The following is a 20,522-nucleotide window of genomic DNA, read 5'->3' as shown; positions in this document are numbered from 1 at the left end:
TATTAACCAGAGCTGTTTATAGAATGCAATATTTGAGATGATCCCCACCTTTTTTTAAAAAAAAATTTTTTTGTAAATTAGGAATACAATTTTTTGCATCCCCATTATTTTTGAAACAAAAGATCTGTTTTTTTTTAATACTCTGAAACTGTTTATCATTGAAATTTTTTTTCAATGATCAACAGAATATTATGCATTTATGAACTAAAATCAATTAAAAAATAAAAAATTAAATAAAAAAATTAAAGTTCTCAGTGTTTTGTTAATGGTCCTATTAAATGTTTTCTTAAAGTGTCTAGAGCCTAATTCTCTAGATAAAATCCATGATTTAATACAGGTGATTAATTCTGAGATTAATTGACTTTATTGTTAGACATTACTTTTTTGCATATTGTTTCTTAAATCTTCCTGTAAATTAAGTATTGTAATGGTTTGATATTTTATAAAAAATATTTTAGAACAAAATCAATCAAAAAACTCACTACTTACTCACTAAGTCAAAAATGTAACATTGTTTTATTATTTATATATTATAAATATAATCATTATTATATATACCAGAATTTGTGAAAGTTTGTCCTTGGCATCTAAAATATCAACAGTGTTAAAACAAGAAACATCAATTTTTTTTTTTAAAAAGAAGAGAAACTTATTAAAAAATTTTTTTTCAGTTCAAAAATGAATCAAGTAAGCATTTATTATCATCAGGCCACTCCTTACATAAGTTGTCAATTATTGGTCAAGTTGAAACAGCAAAGGGTATGCTCAATCTTCGTTCCATTCTTGATGAAGCAACGAAAGAACATTCTAACATTTGTTTTGAAGCATTTGTTTTTGGATCAGATGATTATCTAGCAAGTATAGGTATAAATAAAGATGAATTTATTAGAATTGGTAAAACGCTTTTTTATTCACCTACTGTTATGCCAATGTATTGTTTATCAGCAATACATTTTTAGAAGAAACAACTCATTTGTATACATTTATTATCAATGTATAAATAATTTTTGTTAAAAAATATAATTACATTTATATGTTTTTTGATAAACATTTTCCACTCATAGGACGATGGTTCGCTCTTACAATTTTCTGCTTTTTTTTTTTCTTTTTTTCTTTGATTGTTTGTATAACAAAGCTGTATTATGACCTTTTATAATTCTTTCTGTATTTTCCGCATCCTTTGTAATTGCATTTAGAGGAATTGAATAAACCTTCATTTAAGAGTTCTAATTAAGCTATTTATTAATTGATATTTGAGTTTGTTTTGTGAGGCTACTCTTTTTTTTTCATTTGCAACTACCTCCAAAACGCAAGTAGAAATGTATAGTTAATGTAAAAAAAATGCCATCTGTTTTTTCAGTTTTACATTTAAGACTTATAAGGGTCTTTTAACCCTTAAAAGTACCTCAAAAAGTACTTACTCTGTAGTTCCAGAGGTGTTAGGTGTATGATTTGAAATGTGAGGTGTGTGGTGAATTTGTGATTGTTAGAAGGGTGTCTTATTACTTATATTTTATTATTTTGTTTCTTTTATTTCAGATTTGATAGTTTATATTTTACATCTTTATACATTTTATATCTTTAAACTAAAGTTTATTATAATATTATATTATATAAACTTTAAATTTATTATAATAAACTTTATTAAACAAAAATTTATGCATGATAGTTTGTATTTTATAAACTTATATCTTTATACATTTAATATTTACTTCATAGGGTTAGGCAATTAGGCAGATTTTTATTATAAAATATAAATATCCTTATGAAAAAAAGAAAAAAATGAAAATGAAAAAAATTAAAAAATAAATGTAGCATGCTTTTATTTCTCTTGCTGATGTAAAAAGTTGAAAGAAATGTGAAATAGAAAAATATAATAAGAATTGTGAAATATATAAATTTAAGAGCTATTTAAGAAATCTAAGCTAATGGTAAAAATTCTTTTTGTTGATTTGTGTCATGATTGCTTTATATCAATTCTTTTTTTAAACATAGTGCTCTAAATAACCTTATTGAGGTATTACAAGGCACGTTATAACCATCGCATTATGTTTATTTTTCCATGACAGCTTAGGAATATATCCTGGTTATATGTATAAAACGAAGCCATTTTACTGAATTTAAAGGTTAAGACCCTTAAAAGTTTTAAATGTAAAACTGAAAAAATAGACTTTTTTTACATTAACTATACATTTGCCATTTTTAATCTAATTATAGTAATTACACCCTGGGGGTTATGGTCAAGTAAAGGCTAGAGGTGGTGTCTTGATAATAATACTCACCTTACGTAGATGTGAAATCCGTCTGGTTACTGTCTTGTAGAAGGCTTCCTAGGCAGAGACTTAAAGGGTAAACAGATTCTATCTGTTGACCAGCTTTGCACTCCTTCATCTATTAGGCTGGCATAGATATATTTATAATACATTATTTCCAGTTTACAATGTTGAGTTCTGGATCTTCTTGGCTCAATGCACGGGTTTTGCTTGTGTCTCTGTTTTTATGGCTTCAACTCAATTCTTCTTATACTAATATCTCCTATATTAATATCTCCTTATGAGGGTACAGCTCTGAAACTTAGTTTTATGGTTTTAAAGCTAGCTGGTAGCTCTCAGAGAGGCTGATTCCATCAACAGCTATAAAGTATCAGAGTACTAACAGTGCTATGTTGTGGATGGTGTCCCTGTTTGTACTTTAAGTGTAGATTGTTGAGGCCACATTTGAAGCCTTTTGTTACGGCTTAGAGTTTATTAATAGTAATGAGGCAATTGCTTGGACTGTTAAATAGTGTACTGAGCACTATCTGTGTTTTGAGTCAAATTCTTTAACATTACTTTAACATCACTCTATCATCTTTATCTTTGTTCTATATACTGCACTCTTTTTGATGTTATTTCTAATGAAATTGATCAAGCCCTTTTTTCTTTATCTTTCATACAGTATTGTTATTGTTGATGACTTGAATGCTCATCACACTGATTGGCTTGGCTCTAGTGTCTGTCACTCTGTAGGCATTAAAGTTCACAAAATTTGTCTTGCTCAATCTCTAACACGAATAGTCAACTTTCCAACTCGCTTTCTAGACAGTCCAAATCGTTTATCTTCTTTACTCAACTTATGTCTTGTTTCTGATCCTAGTCAGTACTCAGTTTCACAAATTCACCTTTAGGTGCTTCTGATTACAGTTTGATCTCTCTAAAACTATTATCTCATTCTTCTTCATCATCAGAATCCCCTTATCATCGTAACTTTTACAACTACCTTAGAGCCGAGTGGGTTCTTTCCATGGTTTTCTTTATGATAGCTCTTGAGTAAAAATCTTTCATCATCCTGCTGATAAATGTGCTTTTTATGTAACTTTTTTGATTCAGGCTGGCATGGAATCTTTTATTCCCTCTTGACAATTCCAAGTCAAGCCTCACTCTTCTCCAGAGTTTTCTTCTCATTGTGCTGCTGTAATTTCCAATCATAGACATTACTTCCATATCAATAACCAAAACAAATCTCCAGAAAACAGACGTCTGTTTTCTATTGCTAAAAAATATTATAAAAAGATTTTGTCTAATGTCAAAGTCCACTATTATAGTCCTACCTTTTATAGTTTAGCAGAAATGTTTTACAGAGATCTTGTCAATTTTTTCAAAACTATTTAACAAGTGTTTATCAGAGTTATGTTTTCTGGCCTGCTGGAAAGCGGCATCTGTTATCTTATCTGAAAGTGCCAGTAGAACTTAAAAAGCAAGAGTTAATTAATAAAATGTGCTATGACTAAAATAAAAATATAAATTTTTATATTGGTCAGTTCACATTTTTTAAAATTGTCAATATTAATTCTGTGGTTGTTTTTTTTATCTTAAGTTGAACTTTTTTTTCAAAAGAAAAATCTTTTGGTTTTTTAAATGATCTTTGTAATAACTTCAAATAAATCTTTGTGACAAAAATCAGAGCTGATTGTAACAGGACTATTAACATATGACTGTAACAGGATGCCATTAAAGAAGACAATCAATTTAATAAAGAGTGGAAGTTAACTAGAAAAACAGTTTTAACTGAGAATGTTGACACGATTTACCATAAGAAAATTGAATGAAGAAAGAGTTACACAAAAGACTTGTTATTAACAAATGTAAAAATCTATTTGAAAATCATCTTTTTTCTGATTTTGAAATGGATTTAATATCATTTCCATTAATTTCATCTAATGGTTTTAATCAATGTATCAGTACCATATCAATATTAATGTACCTAGTAAAGAGGATCAAGAAATCCCACTACTTAAAAAAAAGGTGTTCTGATGAACTGCAATTTTCCATATCATAAATTTGCAGCTCATCGAAGCCTTTTTTGGATTATTTTTGGAGGAATACATTCTTTGGTTTCTAAAGTAATCCATAAATGTTAGGCATCCATCATAGTACATCCATCATAATACAATAAAGTAGCTAAAACTAAAAAGATGAAATATAAAGCAAAAGTCTTAAAAATTATTATTCTAGACATATATAGTACTTGGATAAAGATGTTGTTATTGTATTGCTATTGTATTACTATATGTAATCAACATAATGAATGGTACAAAATGGTACAAAAACATATCAAGTATCCCTATCCTGAGAATACATCTTACTTTGAAATAATTTAATCTAAGATCACATATGATGATCATTGACAGGCATGAGTTTGTTGGAAATAACAGCTGGTATCTATTTTTATATAAAATTTTAGTAAGCAAGATATACAATTTAAGATTCCTGGTGGACAATTTTTAGATTTTCTGAAAAAAGCTGCTCTGAAGGAAATTCTAGCAGTTTTCTATATTTTTAAAATATTAGTGAAAAAACATCATGGTGGTTGCTAAAGAGAATAAAAAATAAGTGTATAAGAGAGAATGCAAAACATCATGCCAAAGAGAATAAAAAATGAGTAATTTAACTACTTAACTCTTTATCAATATACAATTATGATACGTTTTAGATTGTTATGTTTTTTTTTCTTGTTTTTTTGCATTAAATATTTTGAAATCTACATAACTATTCTTTTTGGAAATGTCAGTGAAACAACTGAAAACTAGTTTAGTTGCTTATGCTTTAAGTAAAAATGAAGAACTTCAATATAAGACTCATCTTCTTTAATAGCCACTGACCATATCAAACATGAAAGAAGTGCTGGTATCATCACTCTTTAATGAACTTAATGTAAAAATGTTGCTAGTAGGCGCTTCAGAAGTCTAGTCAGAAGTTGAAGTGCATAAGCACTTCGACTCAAGCAGCTCCATTAAAAGTACTTTTTAGTAGAAGAAAGAAGTATGATTCTCAAAGTAAACTAAGACTTAACAATGCTTGCAATGGCATCTACATCAATCCAGATGAAATTCCTGCTTAACTGAGGCATTTAAAACTACTACGTATTTCGGTTAAAATATATAATTCTCAAAAACAGAATTGATAATTAAATCAACTTGTTTCTCCGCGCAGCGGCCTTGTTCGACGAGGTTCGTGTTTCGGAGTTATAGAGTTGAGAGAGGGTTATAACCACTATTAAGTAGCCTCCTCATCTGTAGTGGCCTTCTTGGCCTTGAGGAGGTGAATAACAAAAAAAAAAAAAAAATCAGTCTACAACAGAATAAAAATAACAGAATAATATAAAAATGATTGTTGAACATTATCAAACAAAATAAAACACAACAAAACATCTAAATAATTTTAGTTGTTTTTATACAAATGCCACCTCGTTAAACTTGGTGAAACTTACTGAGCTGCAAAGTCTTATTCAAACTTCAAAAGCACCACCAAGTCTTGTCTTCATAACAGAAACATCGTTCAATGAAAACTATATTAATATTCTCACAAATTATATTACATATAAGCATGATCACAAAATTAATTCTCATAAAGTCTGCATTTATATATCTGACACACTAATAAGCGGTGAAGTAACTCATATTGAATTTGACTTTAAAAACTGAACAACTTTGATGTTTGGTGAATCATGAAATTGGAACATGGTCTTATTACGCTGCAACCACTACTAATGCCCTAGCTGAAGACTTTATGAGATGTTTGATATTACTTTTCTATTAAACTATATTTGGTCCAACTAGCACTCTAGATCTTATATTAACTGAATCTTCTTAACACATTTATTCTCTTGAAAAACATCTCAACTTGGCTACACTAGGATTTACGCTGTAGAATTTACAAGCCCTCCCAGAAATCTGTTTTCTTCATCTCGACAAGATTTTGTATTTCAAAGATATTGACTCGGTTAATCGTTTCAGAAATTTAAATATTGATAAATGTTATGAAACATTACAATCTATCTATATTGAGGGATGTAATCTGTAAATACCAGTAATTAAATCACAGTTTTCTGTTTTGCACAAACCTTGGATGACAAAAGTTTTTTGTTTTGTACAAACCTTGGATCACAAAATTTCTGCAATAAAAAGTAAAAAATAAACTTTGTTATAGAAGCAAGACTGAAACTGGCGTTTAAACACTAAAAAATAGAAGAATTGTTGCTAAAAAGTAAAAAATAACTCTTGTTCATTCTATTACTCAATATGAAAAATCTATATCAGAAAAAGCCAAGATAAATCCAAAACTTATCTATTGATACATAAACATGAAATATAATTTAAAAAATCAAGTAAGATTGATGAAAGTATCAAATATAGCAATATACCTATGATCCTTAACAATTTCATCTGTTTTTACTCCTTTAAGTTTAAGTTAATCACTGCCATTATTCAAAAAACGCACATTTTCTGTGATTGATGAGACGTCTTAAATAAAGTTATTAAGAACTACATACAGTCACAACTATCAAAACTTAACATGCATAAACCAACAGGCGTAGATAGCATTCACCCACACATCCTCAACAAATTTTCTTCATATCTAAACGTGCCTATTACTTATATATTTATAAAACCTGTTTCTGAAGGTCTAGTCTCAGCTGCCTGGCTGAAAACTTACATCACACCGCTTCACAAAAAAAGATCTAAACTTGATGCATCAAACTAAAAACCCATTTCTTTAATTTCTGTCTGCTGCAAACTCCTATAGTGTATTGTAAAAAATTGTTTAACTGAGTATCTATCTGCTAATATTATTTTATTTCAAAATCAGCACGGCTTTGTCCTAAATAAATCATGCTTTACCAATTTATTGGAAACTGTAGATCAGATCTTATATTTAATGGCAAGATGCTATAGTGTAAATGCATTATATATCTAGATTATGAAAAAGCCTTTGACACACCTCCTTGTGATCATATGCTCCACAAACTTTGTGGTTATGCTGTCTCTTAGATGCTGCTTAATTGGATGAAGTCATTTCTCTCTAACAGAACACAACAAATTGTCATGGGTTCTGCTAATTCAGATTGGTTACCAGTCACTAGTTGTGTCCCACAAAGGTCTGTTTTAATACCTCTTCTATTCGTTTTATACATTAATTAAATTACAAACCTAGTTAGCAATCCAATGAAGTTATATGCTGATGACAGCTAAATTATTTCTACCAACTCGACTTTTGACAGCCTAATTATGCTCCAAAACAATATAAATCAAATCACAGCTTGGACAACAACCAGGCGCTTTCTTCTTAACTACAAAAAGTGTCTTATCTTTCACTTTAAGAAAAGCAAAAATCCAACCACCAATACTATATCTTGACTCAAGGGATGCAGCTTCTTGATTCATCTTACAATGAAAGAGACCTTGGCATTTGTATTTTACACAACCTCAAATGGTACATGCATGTTTAAATAATATCATCAAAAGCTAACTCTGTCCTCTGTTAACTTAAAACTCTGTTACCTATAAAAACACACAAATTTGGAAGAGACTTTACACATTACTGGTCAGACCTCATCTTGAATATGCTGCCCCTGTATGGAATTCTCTTTCTGCACACAGCATTAAAAAACCTGAAAAAGTTCAAAACAACGCTATCAAAGAAATTCCACTTCTCAGAGTGTTATCCAGCAAAGCTAGATTATCACATCTTCATCTCACCTCACTAAATGAAAGGTGCAAGCAAGATGATTTAATCTACAACTTCAAGTTTATTAATAATTTAATTATTGGCTTAACCCACAAATTAGCCATTCATCTATTCAAATAACTTGTTATTGACTCTAGTTACCCTAATGAGTTTAAAAATCATATTGACTAACACTTTGGTTAGCACTAACATTTTAATTTTTTACCAAAATGTTACTACAGCTACTGATATCTACTGACAGGGAGCTAAAGGATTGCCACCCTTTTCAAGTTGGGGGAAAAAAAACAAAAAAATTATATTTTGTGCTAAATTTAGCACTCTTATTTAGTTTAGTCCCTGTATTGATATTTGCACCTTACCATCATTATTGTTTTTGTTATTGTTATTATAATTATAATATATATATATATATATATATATATATATATATATATATATATATATATATATATATATATATATATATATATATATATATATATATATATATATATATATATATATATATATATATATGTATATGTATATATATATGTGTGTATGTGTGTGTGTATGTGTGTGTGTGTGTGTGTGTGTGTGTGTGTGTGTGTGTGTGTGTGTGTGTGTGTGTGTGTGTGTGTGTATAGAGAGAAATTTATTTTATTATAGTAATAAATACATTTATTTATAATAATAATAAATAATGATGAAAGTAATATTAATGATAATTTAAAATAAAATTTGATTATTTATATCAATACCAGATCAGTTAATTTAATTTCTTTTTTTTTTTTTTAAATATTAAGGTGCTGTTCGAACAATAAATGCATCTGAACTCTTGTTTGCAAGACAATATTTCATAATGCATGTAAAAGGATATAATTTGCAAGCAATTGACATGGTTGACATTAATTTCAATGGTATATAGAAATTTATTTCAAAATATTTAAAGATTTTTGGTCAGTATGTAATAAATTTGCAATGTGTATGTTTTACAAATTTATGTTTTTAATACTGCTATTGTTTTTAATATCACAGCATAGTTTTTTTAGCATAGTTTATGTAAATATATTGTTAAAGGCAGGAAACTCCATTTATATACTAAAACAGGTTTGCATAAGAAGCACTTTATTTTGGATAAGAAACACTTTGCTGAGTTAAAAGTAGAAAGAAAATTTTGAAACATTGTGAAACAATTTTTATTATTATTTTTTAATATTTTGGTTTTCAAAAACTAAAAAAGAACATTTCCAACAAAAAAAAAGTTAAGAAACTATAAAACAAATAAATAAATAAAGTAGAAACTGGGTCATTCCATGCCAAGTGGTGCAAATTTTAATGAGGTCCCTCATGGACCATCTCAGATTTTATTGAAATTTTTTGATTTTGTACATATATATGTTAAAAGCATGTTTTGAATATCTAATATGGTTCTTGAGAAAACGCTATTAAGTAGTGGGCTATTTTGCATAAAATTTCTTAAAATATTTTACTAAGTAGTGGGCTATTTTGCATAAAATTTCACTCTACAAGAAAAAAGGGTTTTTTCATCATTTTTAACAGCCAATAACTTTTGAACAAGTTAGTTTTATACTTCAATTATTATAAGATAGCAAGTGTGCTGTGGATACTTTGAAAAAAGAAAAAAATATTATTTCTGGCATCTTAACTTTTTCCATAATGGCGGGCTAAAGTTGATTTTTTGTTTTAAGAATAAGTTTTTTTGTGATTTTAAAGACCTTAATCTTAAAAACTAGTTACAAAGTTAATACAAATCAAATTGCCTGCTGATCTACATGTGGTGGATAAACATTTTTAAAAAAATCAGTTGATTAAAGAGCTGCATTCAAAAGTTATAGGTCTCCAAAATGAGTCAGATCGAGATTTTCGTAAAATTGATCTGTGATGCAAAGCATCTGTTACCTAAGATGGCACTTTTTTTTTTTTATAAAATTTTTTATACGCATCAATTAAAGACTGTTAATTAATAAAAACCAAAAAAATTAATGGGCGCTTATTTATAACCCCCAAAAGGTAGTCTCTAAAAGTCAGGTAAATTTTCCATAAAAAATTATTACTTTTTAAAAGTTTAGTTATTGTTTCATTTAATTCTATATTACTAGTATGTCAATCTAAAAAGTACTAATAAAACCAAATAAATTGTTGTATTTTAGAACTAATTAATAATAAGTAATATGCCTGAACTTTCTACTTGCTGTATTGGTAAAGCATTAAATGAACAGTGCTATCTATCTAATAAAAGTAAACGCTACCAAGAACTGTCTAAACTAAACCAAGAGCTTATTTCTTTGAGAAGCAAAATAAATCCCATAGATTTTATTTGTAGCTATCACGAGAAAGTTTACTTGTCGAGGTATGAGAATGAACATCGCAGGTATTGTTGTAATCCGTTGAACAAGCACGCAAAAAATGTGAAAAGTAAGTTTCAATATTTAATATCTTAATTTAATAAAAATACCTTAATAACACTAAATAAATAAAAAAATATATATTTAATAATTATTTCCATTATTTTTTAGATTCTCTTAGAGTTATCAGTCTTTCATATGCCAAAGATTTTGGTTTAATACCTGGTCAAAAAATTTGCACTAGTTGCAGAAAAGTTCTGAATTGCAAACATAATACAAAAGAAAATGAACTCCAAGAAAAAGAAATTTATGTTGACAACCATACATTAAAAGAAGATCTTAATTCAAGTATTGCAAGTTTTGGATGCTCACCTCTAAAACTTGTTTCAAAAAAAGATAGAGTTGCATATGGAAAGCGTAAAATTGATAGCGTATGAGCTCATACACAAAAGGCTGTTGCCAATGTGCTAGGTTTAGAAATAGCTGCACTTTGTGGAATTGAATCACCCTCAAAAAAATGTTTGAAAAAAACAAACACAGATTTAGACAATATTATGACTCAAATTAAGTCAAAATTTGAAAAAACATTGTCAAATTCTGAAAAAATCACACTTCTTACACTCACTCCAGACAGTTGGTCAATAGAGAAAACTCAGAAGTTTTTTTTTACTTCAAAAAGATCTGTAGTACAAGCCAGAAAGTTAAGTAAAAAAAGTGGAATACTATCAAAACCTTCTCCAAAATCGGGTAGAAAACTAAGCGAAGATGTAATTACAGAGGTTGTTCATTTCTACGAATGCGATGAATATTCAAGGGTTTGTCCAGGAAAAAAAGAGTTTGTTTCAGTTAAAGTAGATAGTAAAAAGCAACATATCCAAAAGCGCCTTCTACTAGTCAATATGAAAGAGCTACATATTGAGTTTAAAAAGAAATATAATTATCTTAAAGTTGGATTTTCAAAATTTTGTGAGCTAAGGCCCAAGTGGTGCATTCCTGTGGGTGGTGCTTCTGGTCTGCATGCAGTTTGTGTTTGCCAGTACCATCAAAATGTAAAGCTCCTTGTACAGAAAATTCCTGGAATTTCTGATTACAAAATCTTATTAAAATTAATGGTTTGTAGCATTGAAAATAGAGATTGTATGCTGCATAGCTGCGATAAATGTCCTGCTAAAAAGGTTTTGTTAGACTACATTGACACTTTGTTTACAGAAAAAGAAATTAGTGAAGTTAACTTTTATCAATGGCAAAAATCAAATTACCAATGTACTTTAGTACCAGCAACTCTACCTTTAGATGAATTTATTGAAATGGTTTATGAACAGTTAGATAGTTTACGAGTGCATCATTTTATATCAAAAAGTCAAGCCACCTACTACCAACATTTGAAAACTAATTTAAAAGAAAATCAAGCTTTGGTTCTTCTTGACTTTGCAGAAAACTATAGTTTTCTAATACAGGATGCAGTGCAAGGTTTTCACTGGAATAACAGCCAAGCAACTGTGCACCCCTTGTTGCGTATTTTATAAAAGATGGAAAACTTGATAGTAAAAGTTATTGTGTTATATCAGATCATCTGAAACATGGAACAGATGCTGTTCATTGCTTTATCGGTAATGTTATTGATAAACTTAAACAATTACAAACATTTGAACACATTATCTATTTTAGTGATGGAGCTGCATCACAATATAAAAATTACAAAAATCTTATCAACTTATGCTACCATAAACACGATTTTGACATGACTGCAGAGTGGCACTTTTTTGCAACATCGCATGGTAAAAACCCTTGTGATGGTGTTGGTGGAACAGTGAAACGTCTTGTTGCACGAGCCAGTCTACAATCACTAAACGATCCTATTGACACACCAACCAAAATGTACAGCTGATGTGTTCAACACGTCAAAGGAATATCTTTTTTTTTTGTTGACAAAGTTTTAATAGAAACACATACTACAAACTTCAATTTGGAAGAGAGATATCGTTCTTGTTCGACAATACCTGGGACACGAAACCACCACAGTTTTATCCAAATGTCACTTACCTCAATAAAAATAAGAAGAATCTCATTTGATATTATTTGCACTAATGTGGATTTTTCTACTTGCAGAATTTATATTAATAAAATTTCCAGTTACTCACCAGGAGAATATGTGGCCTGCGTTTACGATGCTCAATGTTATTTAGGAAATATTCTTAGTATTTCAGAAGAGCATCAAGATCTTAATATGAAATTCATGAAAAAGTCTTTATGTAACAAGTTTACGTGGCCATGCAGAGATGATCTTTGTTGGGTACCTCTAATGCATATTTTATGCAAAGTGCAATCTCTTAAAGTCCAGTCAAACAGTGGAAGATTTTATAGTATTGACTTAAAAGAAATCAATGAGATTATTTTATTATTTGAGAAGTTTAACTTTTTGTAAATTTTATTATTTTTGTTTATTTTCTTAAAAACATTTTGTTTGTTTTTCATTAAAAAAATTATTGTATTATAAAGAGGGGAGGAGACAGAGGGGAGGGGACTTTATCTATTGGGATTTAAAAGTTCTTTATCTAAAGGCTTTAAGCATTGATATTTTTTAATTGATATTTCATAATAAATAACATTATATAATTCAATGCATTTATTTATTATGTCAATTTCAGAATTTTATGGAAAATTTACCTGACTTTTAGAGACTACCTTTTGGGGGTTATAAATAAGCGCCCATTAATTTTTTTGGTTTTTATTAATTAACAGTCTTTAATTGATGCGTATAAAAAATTTTATAAAAAAAAAAAAGTGCTATCTTAGGTAACAGATGCATTTTTGTAACAGATGCAACTTTTTTTGTAACAGATGCAACTTGGCATCACAGATCAATTTTACGAAAATCTCGATCTGACTCATTTTGGAGACCTATAACTTTTGAATGCAGCTCTTTAATCAACTGATTTTTTTAAAAATGTTTATCCACCACATGTAGATCAGCAGGCAATTTGATTTGTATTAACTTTGTAACTAGTTTTTAAGATTAAGGTCTTTAAAATCACAAAAAAACTTATTCTTAAAACAAAAAAATCAACTTTAGCCTGCCATTATGGAAAAGATTAAGATGCCAGAAATAATATTTTTTTCTTTTTTCAAAGTATCCACAGCACACTTGCTATCTTATAATAATTGAAGTATAAAACTAACTTGTTCAAAAGTTATTGGCTGTTAAAAATGATGAAAAAACCCTTTTTTCTTGTAGAGTGAAATTTTATGCAAAATAGCCCACTACTTAAATAGCGTTTTCTCAAGAACCATATTAGATATTGATCTAAAATTTTCAAAACATGCTTTTAACATATATATGTACAAAATCAAAAAATTTCAATAAAATCTGAGATGGTCCATAAGGGACCTTTGCACCACTTGGCATGGAATGACCCAACTATAAAATCAGTCAAAACTGGAAGAATAAATTAATTTTATTTTAAATGTCACTTGAATTGTGATTTAAATGTCATTTAAAGTGTAAAGACATTTTTATTACTAAATTTGTAAAAAAATATATATATATAATTATTTTTTTAATTTAATTTTATAAATTTGCCGTTAAAAATAATTACAACTTTCGTATTTCTAAAATATACAAATGGCAGGGGCAAGAAGATGAAATAGTCTTATCGCCAAGTCCCTTTTTTACTGTTATACTTAAATAATAATTTACTTGTTATATTTGGTGGCATCTAGCCAAAAATTGCTTTAAAAGTAAAACTTATCTGTTTTGGGACCCATTTTTTTAATGAGATCATCGCATCAGGCATATACAATGTTTAGAATAGTGTTTTTTAAATAAATTTAAGAAAGTTTAAATAAGTTTAAGAAAAACAGCTCCAAACTGTTTTTCTTAAACTGAACACCAGTCACCAGTCTTTTGGGTCAGAAGTGCACAAATGTCATTATATTTTCATTGCATTTTGATCAACTTATTTTTGTTGTAAGGTATTAGAGGTTATTGAACTCTTAAAATCTTTATTACGAGCCTCTTGAGCTTTCTCTGACATAAGATTGATAAGCAGTATCATATTTTCCACTATAAGGTATCCATGTATCAGGAATAACATTTAACAAATATCTGGCAGTTTCAAAACAATTATATTAAAATTTTAAAATGCCTAATTTTAAACCACTGAAGATACAACAAAATATAACATGCAATCTTTCAATTAGCACTTTATCAATTCTTGCAATTTCAATAAATATGTCTTCATTTAAAAAAGCTTTTCATCAATCATAGTGATTTCGATATGTTTTGTAATAGATATTTTTCGCCCTTTTAAAAGCAACTACGGGTGGAATCAAATTTTCCATTTTATTTTTAATTTTATTTTATCAATTAATACAGATTTAGTTTCCTTTTTTTACTCAAAACTCAACAATAAATGGTTGATGATGGCTTTAAGTGATTTTTAATTCTTTAAATTTGTTTAGACTACATCAAATAAAGTTTAGAATTAATAACATCTAAATTAACGCAAAACTATTTTGATCGAGAATCAATTAAAAAAGTGTAATAAATGTTATTAGTTAAAAATGTTACGGGACTCGCTTATTTTGCTTTCAATTTTTTAAAGTATAGAGAAATAAATTTATTTCAAATGTGAAGAACATTTGATACAACTTTTTAGTTTAACTAATTTATTGGTCTTTTGTGTCGTAGAGAAATTTTAACAAATCATTTTTACTCCAAAGGTTGCTAATAACAAATATTTGTGTGCATGCTTTTATTCAAATTAAAATAAATACAAATTTCTGTTTTAAATTAAGCTGAAAAAATTTTGAAGCAATTAAAATCTTTCTTTTTAATAAGTTAAGATTTTTATCATTTTTGTGAAGATCAATGTTTATACGTGGAATTATGTTGATAATTTTCTAATTCAATTTTATATCTTGGGTTAATGACATTTTTGTAAAATTGCATCATCATACAAGGTTTGCTATCAGACTTGTACCTTCCTAGTTCATCTGAGATCAGTGATCCGAAAGTACTTGGAACTTCTTTTTTATCAAATGGCCTGTCACAATAACAATGTGGCTATTTTCCAAATTTTTTCAGGTTTTGCTCATTTAAAATTTACAAATATCTAATGATGACTTGATATACTCTGACCATCAACTAAGAATGAGCCTCTGACTTTAAACTAAGGATGAGCCTCTGACTGTAAACTAAGGATAAGTTAAAGGTCAGAGCCATGGTAAACCTTAGCTGATTGAGTTGAAGGAGTTGAATAAGTGTTTTCAGATTACAATCATTCTAAATATGATTATTGTTCTATTTTTTGCTTTGTTGATCCTAATGTAATTTTGGTTCCTTGATTGAAAACCTAATGCTGGTGGGTCAAAAATGGTTACAACAATCTTTCAAAGATCCAATTTCTTAAAATTTATATGTTAAATTTGTATTAAAATTATATGTTAATAATTTTCTAAATGAACACATGAGATAAATAAGTACAAAAAACAATATTTTATATAAAGTTTTGATCTACCTGAATTATTTTTTTTCATAAAACCCAATTCAAGTAGAAGTTTTACAATGTGTAAATGAGACCAAGTGAATATATTCATAACTTCAGAATAAGTATTCACTTGTATTCAAGATCTTCTAACATCTTTTCTTATCTCCTTCATTATTCCTAAAATTGAATAATCTGGATAATCATGGTCAATCATATAGTTCAAAATTGTTTCACTTTGTATTTGTCTTATAAATTATTATGGATACTCAAACAAGAAGAGCATTTTCATATGTTGCAAGTTTTATATTTGCACTCTAACCAACAACAATTTTTTTTTTAACGCAAATAAAATAACTATTTTAGGCGGGTTCTTTAAAATCATGAAAATTTTGAACAGTTTTTAGTTGCATAGTGACAAATACCATTTAGTTATTCAGCAGCATTCTGAGCAAAATGATTTTTTTAAATGGAATTTATTCAGTTTTTTTTGTAGGTAAATTATGAAGGAATAAATTAAAAATTACTTTTAGTATTAATTTCTAGGATGCAAATAGCACACAAAACAGTTGATATCTACTTTTCATTCTTCCCAAATTTTTAACTTGCTGGCAACCATGGCAACCAAGAAGTCTTAATGTAGCTTTACTTATAGTCTTTTCTTTCTGTTTAAAAACTTTTGGAGTTTCAACAAATTTCAGTCGGATGTGAATTTATGTTCAAACATAATTTTCTTCTATTGGTTGAATCAATGAATTATTAACCAAGAATGAACATTTTTTGTCTCTATTAACATAACAGAAACATATCCATTTCTTATTTTCTGTGTGAACTTTAACGTAAATGTATCAATCTTTTGTTAATTTAAAAAAACTCATTTTAGGCACACACCACTTGATTTCAGTAAAAAATTTCATTTTAGGCATTTTAAAAATAAATGTGTGTGCCTAAAATTTCATTTTAGGCACACACCACTTGATTTCAATAAAAAATTTCATTTTAGGCACACACCACTTGATTTCAGAACAGGAACAAAAATACTTTCAAAATACTCTTCCAATAACCTACTGATGTAATGAAATTCATTAGGTTAGACTAAGTCTTCCCCCTCCTTTTTTAAACATTTCAAAGTTTTATAAAAATTTCTCACAAAACAAAAAAATCGCGGGTTTTAATTTGTTTTTAGCGGTTCTTATCTAATGTCAGCAATTTAAAAAATCCTGGAGTAAAATAATTTCAACTGAGAACCATTTCAAAAACCATAAAAATTTTTAGGAAATATTTGTAAAAAATACATTTATAATTTTTTTAATCCTTCTCTTCAATAAAACTGTTTTGAACTTAAAATTCTATTTATTTAAATTTAGATTTAGAAAATTTGAAAAAGCAAAGCGAAGAAGGTGCAAAAATGGGTTTTACAGGTAAAAGTCGTTTATTTTCATTTTTTTTTTTTTTTTATAATTTAGTTAAACAAGAAATATTTTTTTAAGGTAAGCAAGTTATCCATCCATCTCAAATCAATATTGTTAACCAATGCTTTTCACCAAGCAGTGAGCAAATTGAAACAGCAAAGGAACTTATAAATGCTTTCAATGAACAGCAAAAAACTGGACAGGTAATGAATTATTTTTTACTCAGTTATAAAATACAGTATTTTAATGTGTGTATATAAATGTGTATATATGTATATATATATATATATATATATATATATATATATATATATATATATATATATATATATATATATATATATATATATATATATATATATATATATATATAAATATATATATATATTTATATTTAAGTGTCTAAAATCTGATTTTCTTAATTCAAAAATGGCGCATACCACGTTTTGAAAATAAATAAAAAAAAAATTTATAAAAATATTTTTTGAAATTTCAGAACGTATGTGATAACCAACGAAATGCTATCATTTATTTTTTATTTTTCAAAATTTCTGTTATAAAATTTACTTTATTCATTTTAGGGTGTGTTTACTTTTCGAGGTTTAATGATCGACATGCCATCAGTAAAGCAAGCCCAAAATATAATAGTATTATCAAAGAAGTTGACATGATAAATAAAAAAAGAAAGCGGTTAATACGATTATATCAAACGGAAACGAACTAAATTTTTTATCTCAAATTTTTTATATTTTTAATTTTTTTGTACATAATATTTATTAAATGTAAATTCTTTAACTGACACGCTAGTTCTTTCACGTACTTCACTAGATTTAAGTTGTCGCAGCCGAAACACATACATACATTTTAATCAGCGTTTAAGTGTTGAATCATCCATTGTGTCTGCGTCTAAGTCATTATGTTTGCCTAATAAGTTGTATTGCTTTTAAATTTAACGTTTTTTTTGTTTTTTTTCGTTTTTTTTTTGCTATAAAAAGTCTTAATAAAATAAAGTTTACATTTAACAGAACTAGAGTGTAAAAGCTATTTATATAAAAAGTCAGAAACTTTTTACGCCAGTCCAGAATCGTTATTACCTCGTTTATAAAAATAAAGCCACTCTTTATTTGGAAAATATTCTACCTTGTAAAGGTTGGACGGTTTACCGTCTAGCCTATTCAGTTTAATTGACTGAAATTAAAAAAAAAACTAAGCAATACAAATTTAAAGAAACTAAGCAATACAAAATCTTAATGAAGTTCAATAGTTAGTATAATATAAAGACGAGAATAAACTTTCTCTTGAAGACATACAACAACTACTCTATGTAACAAAATTTTTGTTCCTGGCTTTTAAGTGTACAACATAAGTGATGTATTACTTATGTTTAAAATATGTGTAAAAATGAATTCTTTAAGCACAAACTTTGCTTACATGACGTCAGCACAAAGAAAACTTGTTATTGTGTGGAAATAAAACAATTTTTTTTTCATTTTTGTCATTATGATCGGGTAAAAACAAAAATTGCAAAAAGAATAGACAGTCAGAAACCACTCTACAAGGTTCAGAAATGTTTAGATTTTCCAGATTTACGATTGTACTTTGAATCACTCTCTCGAAGTAGCCCTAAAATGTAGTCCCTCATGTTTTTGTTATACTGACCTTGGTAACGACGTTTAAAGTCCAATATATCTTGGTAAAAGCGCTCGCCTTGCTCCTCGAAATAAGCGCCCGTGTTCTCTTTGAATTTGATTACCTAGGAAGCCCTGAACAACTGCAAGGAAACTGCTCACCGTCCTGTTCAACAGTTTTGCAAAATCTTCACATTCTATAACTTTGTTGATCTGTGGTTCGACGAATTGTGTGTGTGTTATTTAGGTGCCCCAAGAAGACCTGACGGTCTTGTCACAGAGCACCGCGGAAGTGCATTTAACTAGGTAGTTCACGCCTCCTACCTTACCGCGACGCAAAAATATGTCCAAAGCTCGTTTCGAACCAGGATCTCCTGCTTATAAAGCAAGCGCTCTAACCACTGCGCTACGGCCGCAGCCATGACCTCACCATATCAGCCATAACCTTAGAGTCGGACAGCTTTGGCAAAAGATCTGGGAGGTTGTTTTTTAAAAAAGATCATCCGTAGTCGTTTTACTTTAATGCACTCAGCAACTTTTTGACACTGGTGTAGTCCTCTTTGAAATGCACAGTGGGCCAAGCGGAAAGACGGGTAGTTGTTTTCATTGTGAAGCAACACGGCTTTGAGGTTCCGGGATGAACTGCCTATGAATAGACGCCATTCAATAGGGTTGCACGCGATACCTACAGCCTGAAATAGACCGGCAATACTGTTACAGAAGCACAGCCCATCACCCTGACTGAAGAAGTTGGAGAATCTTTTATGCCGCTTCCTCTGATCCGTGACTTGTCTCTATCGCCAACCAAGTTCCACTGTTTGAGCCTCAATATCAAAAGCTCAGCATTCAATTTCGTAAGCTCAAGGTCCTTAATTATATCGTTTACGTCTTTCTGGTCAGATAGCGAGCCAGATACTGGAGATATGTACTACAATTCTGCGGAATTGTAGTACATATCTCCAGTATCTGCCTCGCTATCTGACTTGTTGCTGTCTCTTGAAGATGGCCGAAACCGCATAGGAGGAATCGGAGATTGGGACTGTGTGGTACAAAGGCGATGGAAGAAGAGATGTCCGAGTAAGCAATCTGATTGGTATTTTTGCCGGTACGACGATTTTTTGGGTTTACCATGCAGAAGTAGGAGTTGCTTGAGTGGTTCCACCGAATTTTTTTTTTATAAATTGTCCGCACATGTAGCAGTAAATTATTTACATAGTGTTATTGGAACTTTCATTGAGTATTTCCTATTTTTTACATGAAAACAAAATCTGAGTAATACCTAATTCGGGTCCAATAGGTTTGTCTTTATTGGTTGTTATGGCTAAAGCGTTTTTAAAAAATATAGAAAGAAAAGCTCTTAATATAGCTAGTGCTCATACATTTGAACCAAAAACTTCCATGAAATATGTAGACGATTCTCACGCACGCGTTAACTTAATAAAACAACAACAAACATTAGGATATTTAGAAACTTTTTTTTAAATATCCTAAATGAACAAAATCCTGAAACAAAATACACTATTGAACTCAAAAACCATCAAAAACAAATTAATTTTTTAGATAATAATATTAGAAACGCACTGCATGGAGCTTATGAGTTTCAAATACATCGAAAAAAGCAATAACTAATAAAAAACTTAAC

General features: G+C 28.8%; 2 protein-coding genes across 3 annotated transcripts in view; both read left to right on the top strand.

Annotated features, from left to right (window-relative positions):
• LOC100212202 (citramalyl-CoA lyase, mitochondrial) overlaps positions 1–18,051 on the top strand; it is a 37,893-nt gene extending 19,842 nt beyond the window's left edge. For both annotated transcript variants that reach the window (XM_065808007.1, XM_065808006.1), the window contains 5 exons: positions 672–864; positions 8,792–8,905; positions 17,208–17,261; positions 17,331–17,455; positions 17,834–18,051. In XM_065808007.1, coding sequence (XP_065664079.1) covers positions 672–864; positions 8,792–8,905; positions 17,208–17,261; positions 17,331–17,455; positions 17,834–17,923 — 576 coding nt within the window. In that variant the 3' untranslated portion in view covers positions 17,924–18,051. The remainder of the gene's footprint in view (positions 1–671; positions 865–8,791; positions 8,906–17,207; positions 17,262–17,330; positions 17,456–17,833) is intronic.
• Positions 9,968–12,237, top strand: LOC136085961 (uncharacterized). The gene is made up of 2 exons (XM_065808008.1): positions 9,968–10,424; positions 10,526–12,237. The coding sequence occupies exon 2, from the start codon at positions 10,909–10,911 to the stop codon at positions 11,878–11,880; it is 972 nt and encodes a 323-aa protein (XP_065664080.1). The 5' UTR covers positions 9,968–10,424; positions 10,526–10,908; the 3' UTR covers positions 11,881–12,237.
• Positions 18,052–20,522: the final 2,471 nt, after the last annotated feature.

The sequence above is a fragment of the Hydra vulgaris genome, chromosome 10, assembly GCF_038396675.1.
Source record: "Hydra vulgaris chromosome 10, alternate assembly HydraT2T_AEP".
NCBI lineage: Eukaryota > Metazoa > Cnidaria > Hydrozoa > Anthoathecata > Hydridae > Hydra > Hydra vulgaris.
This window is presented reverse-complemented; position numbering and strand designations above follow the sequence as displayed.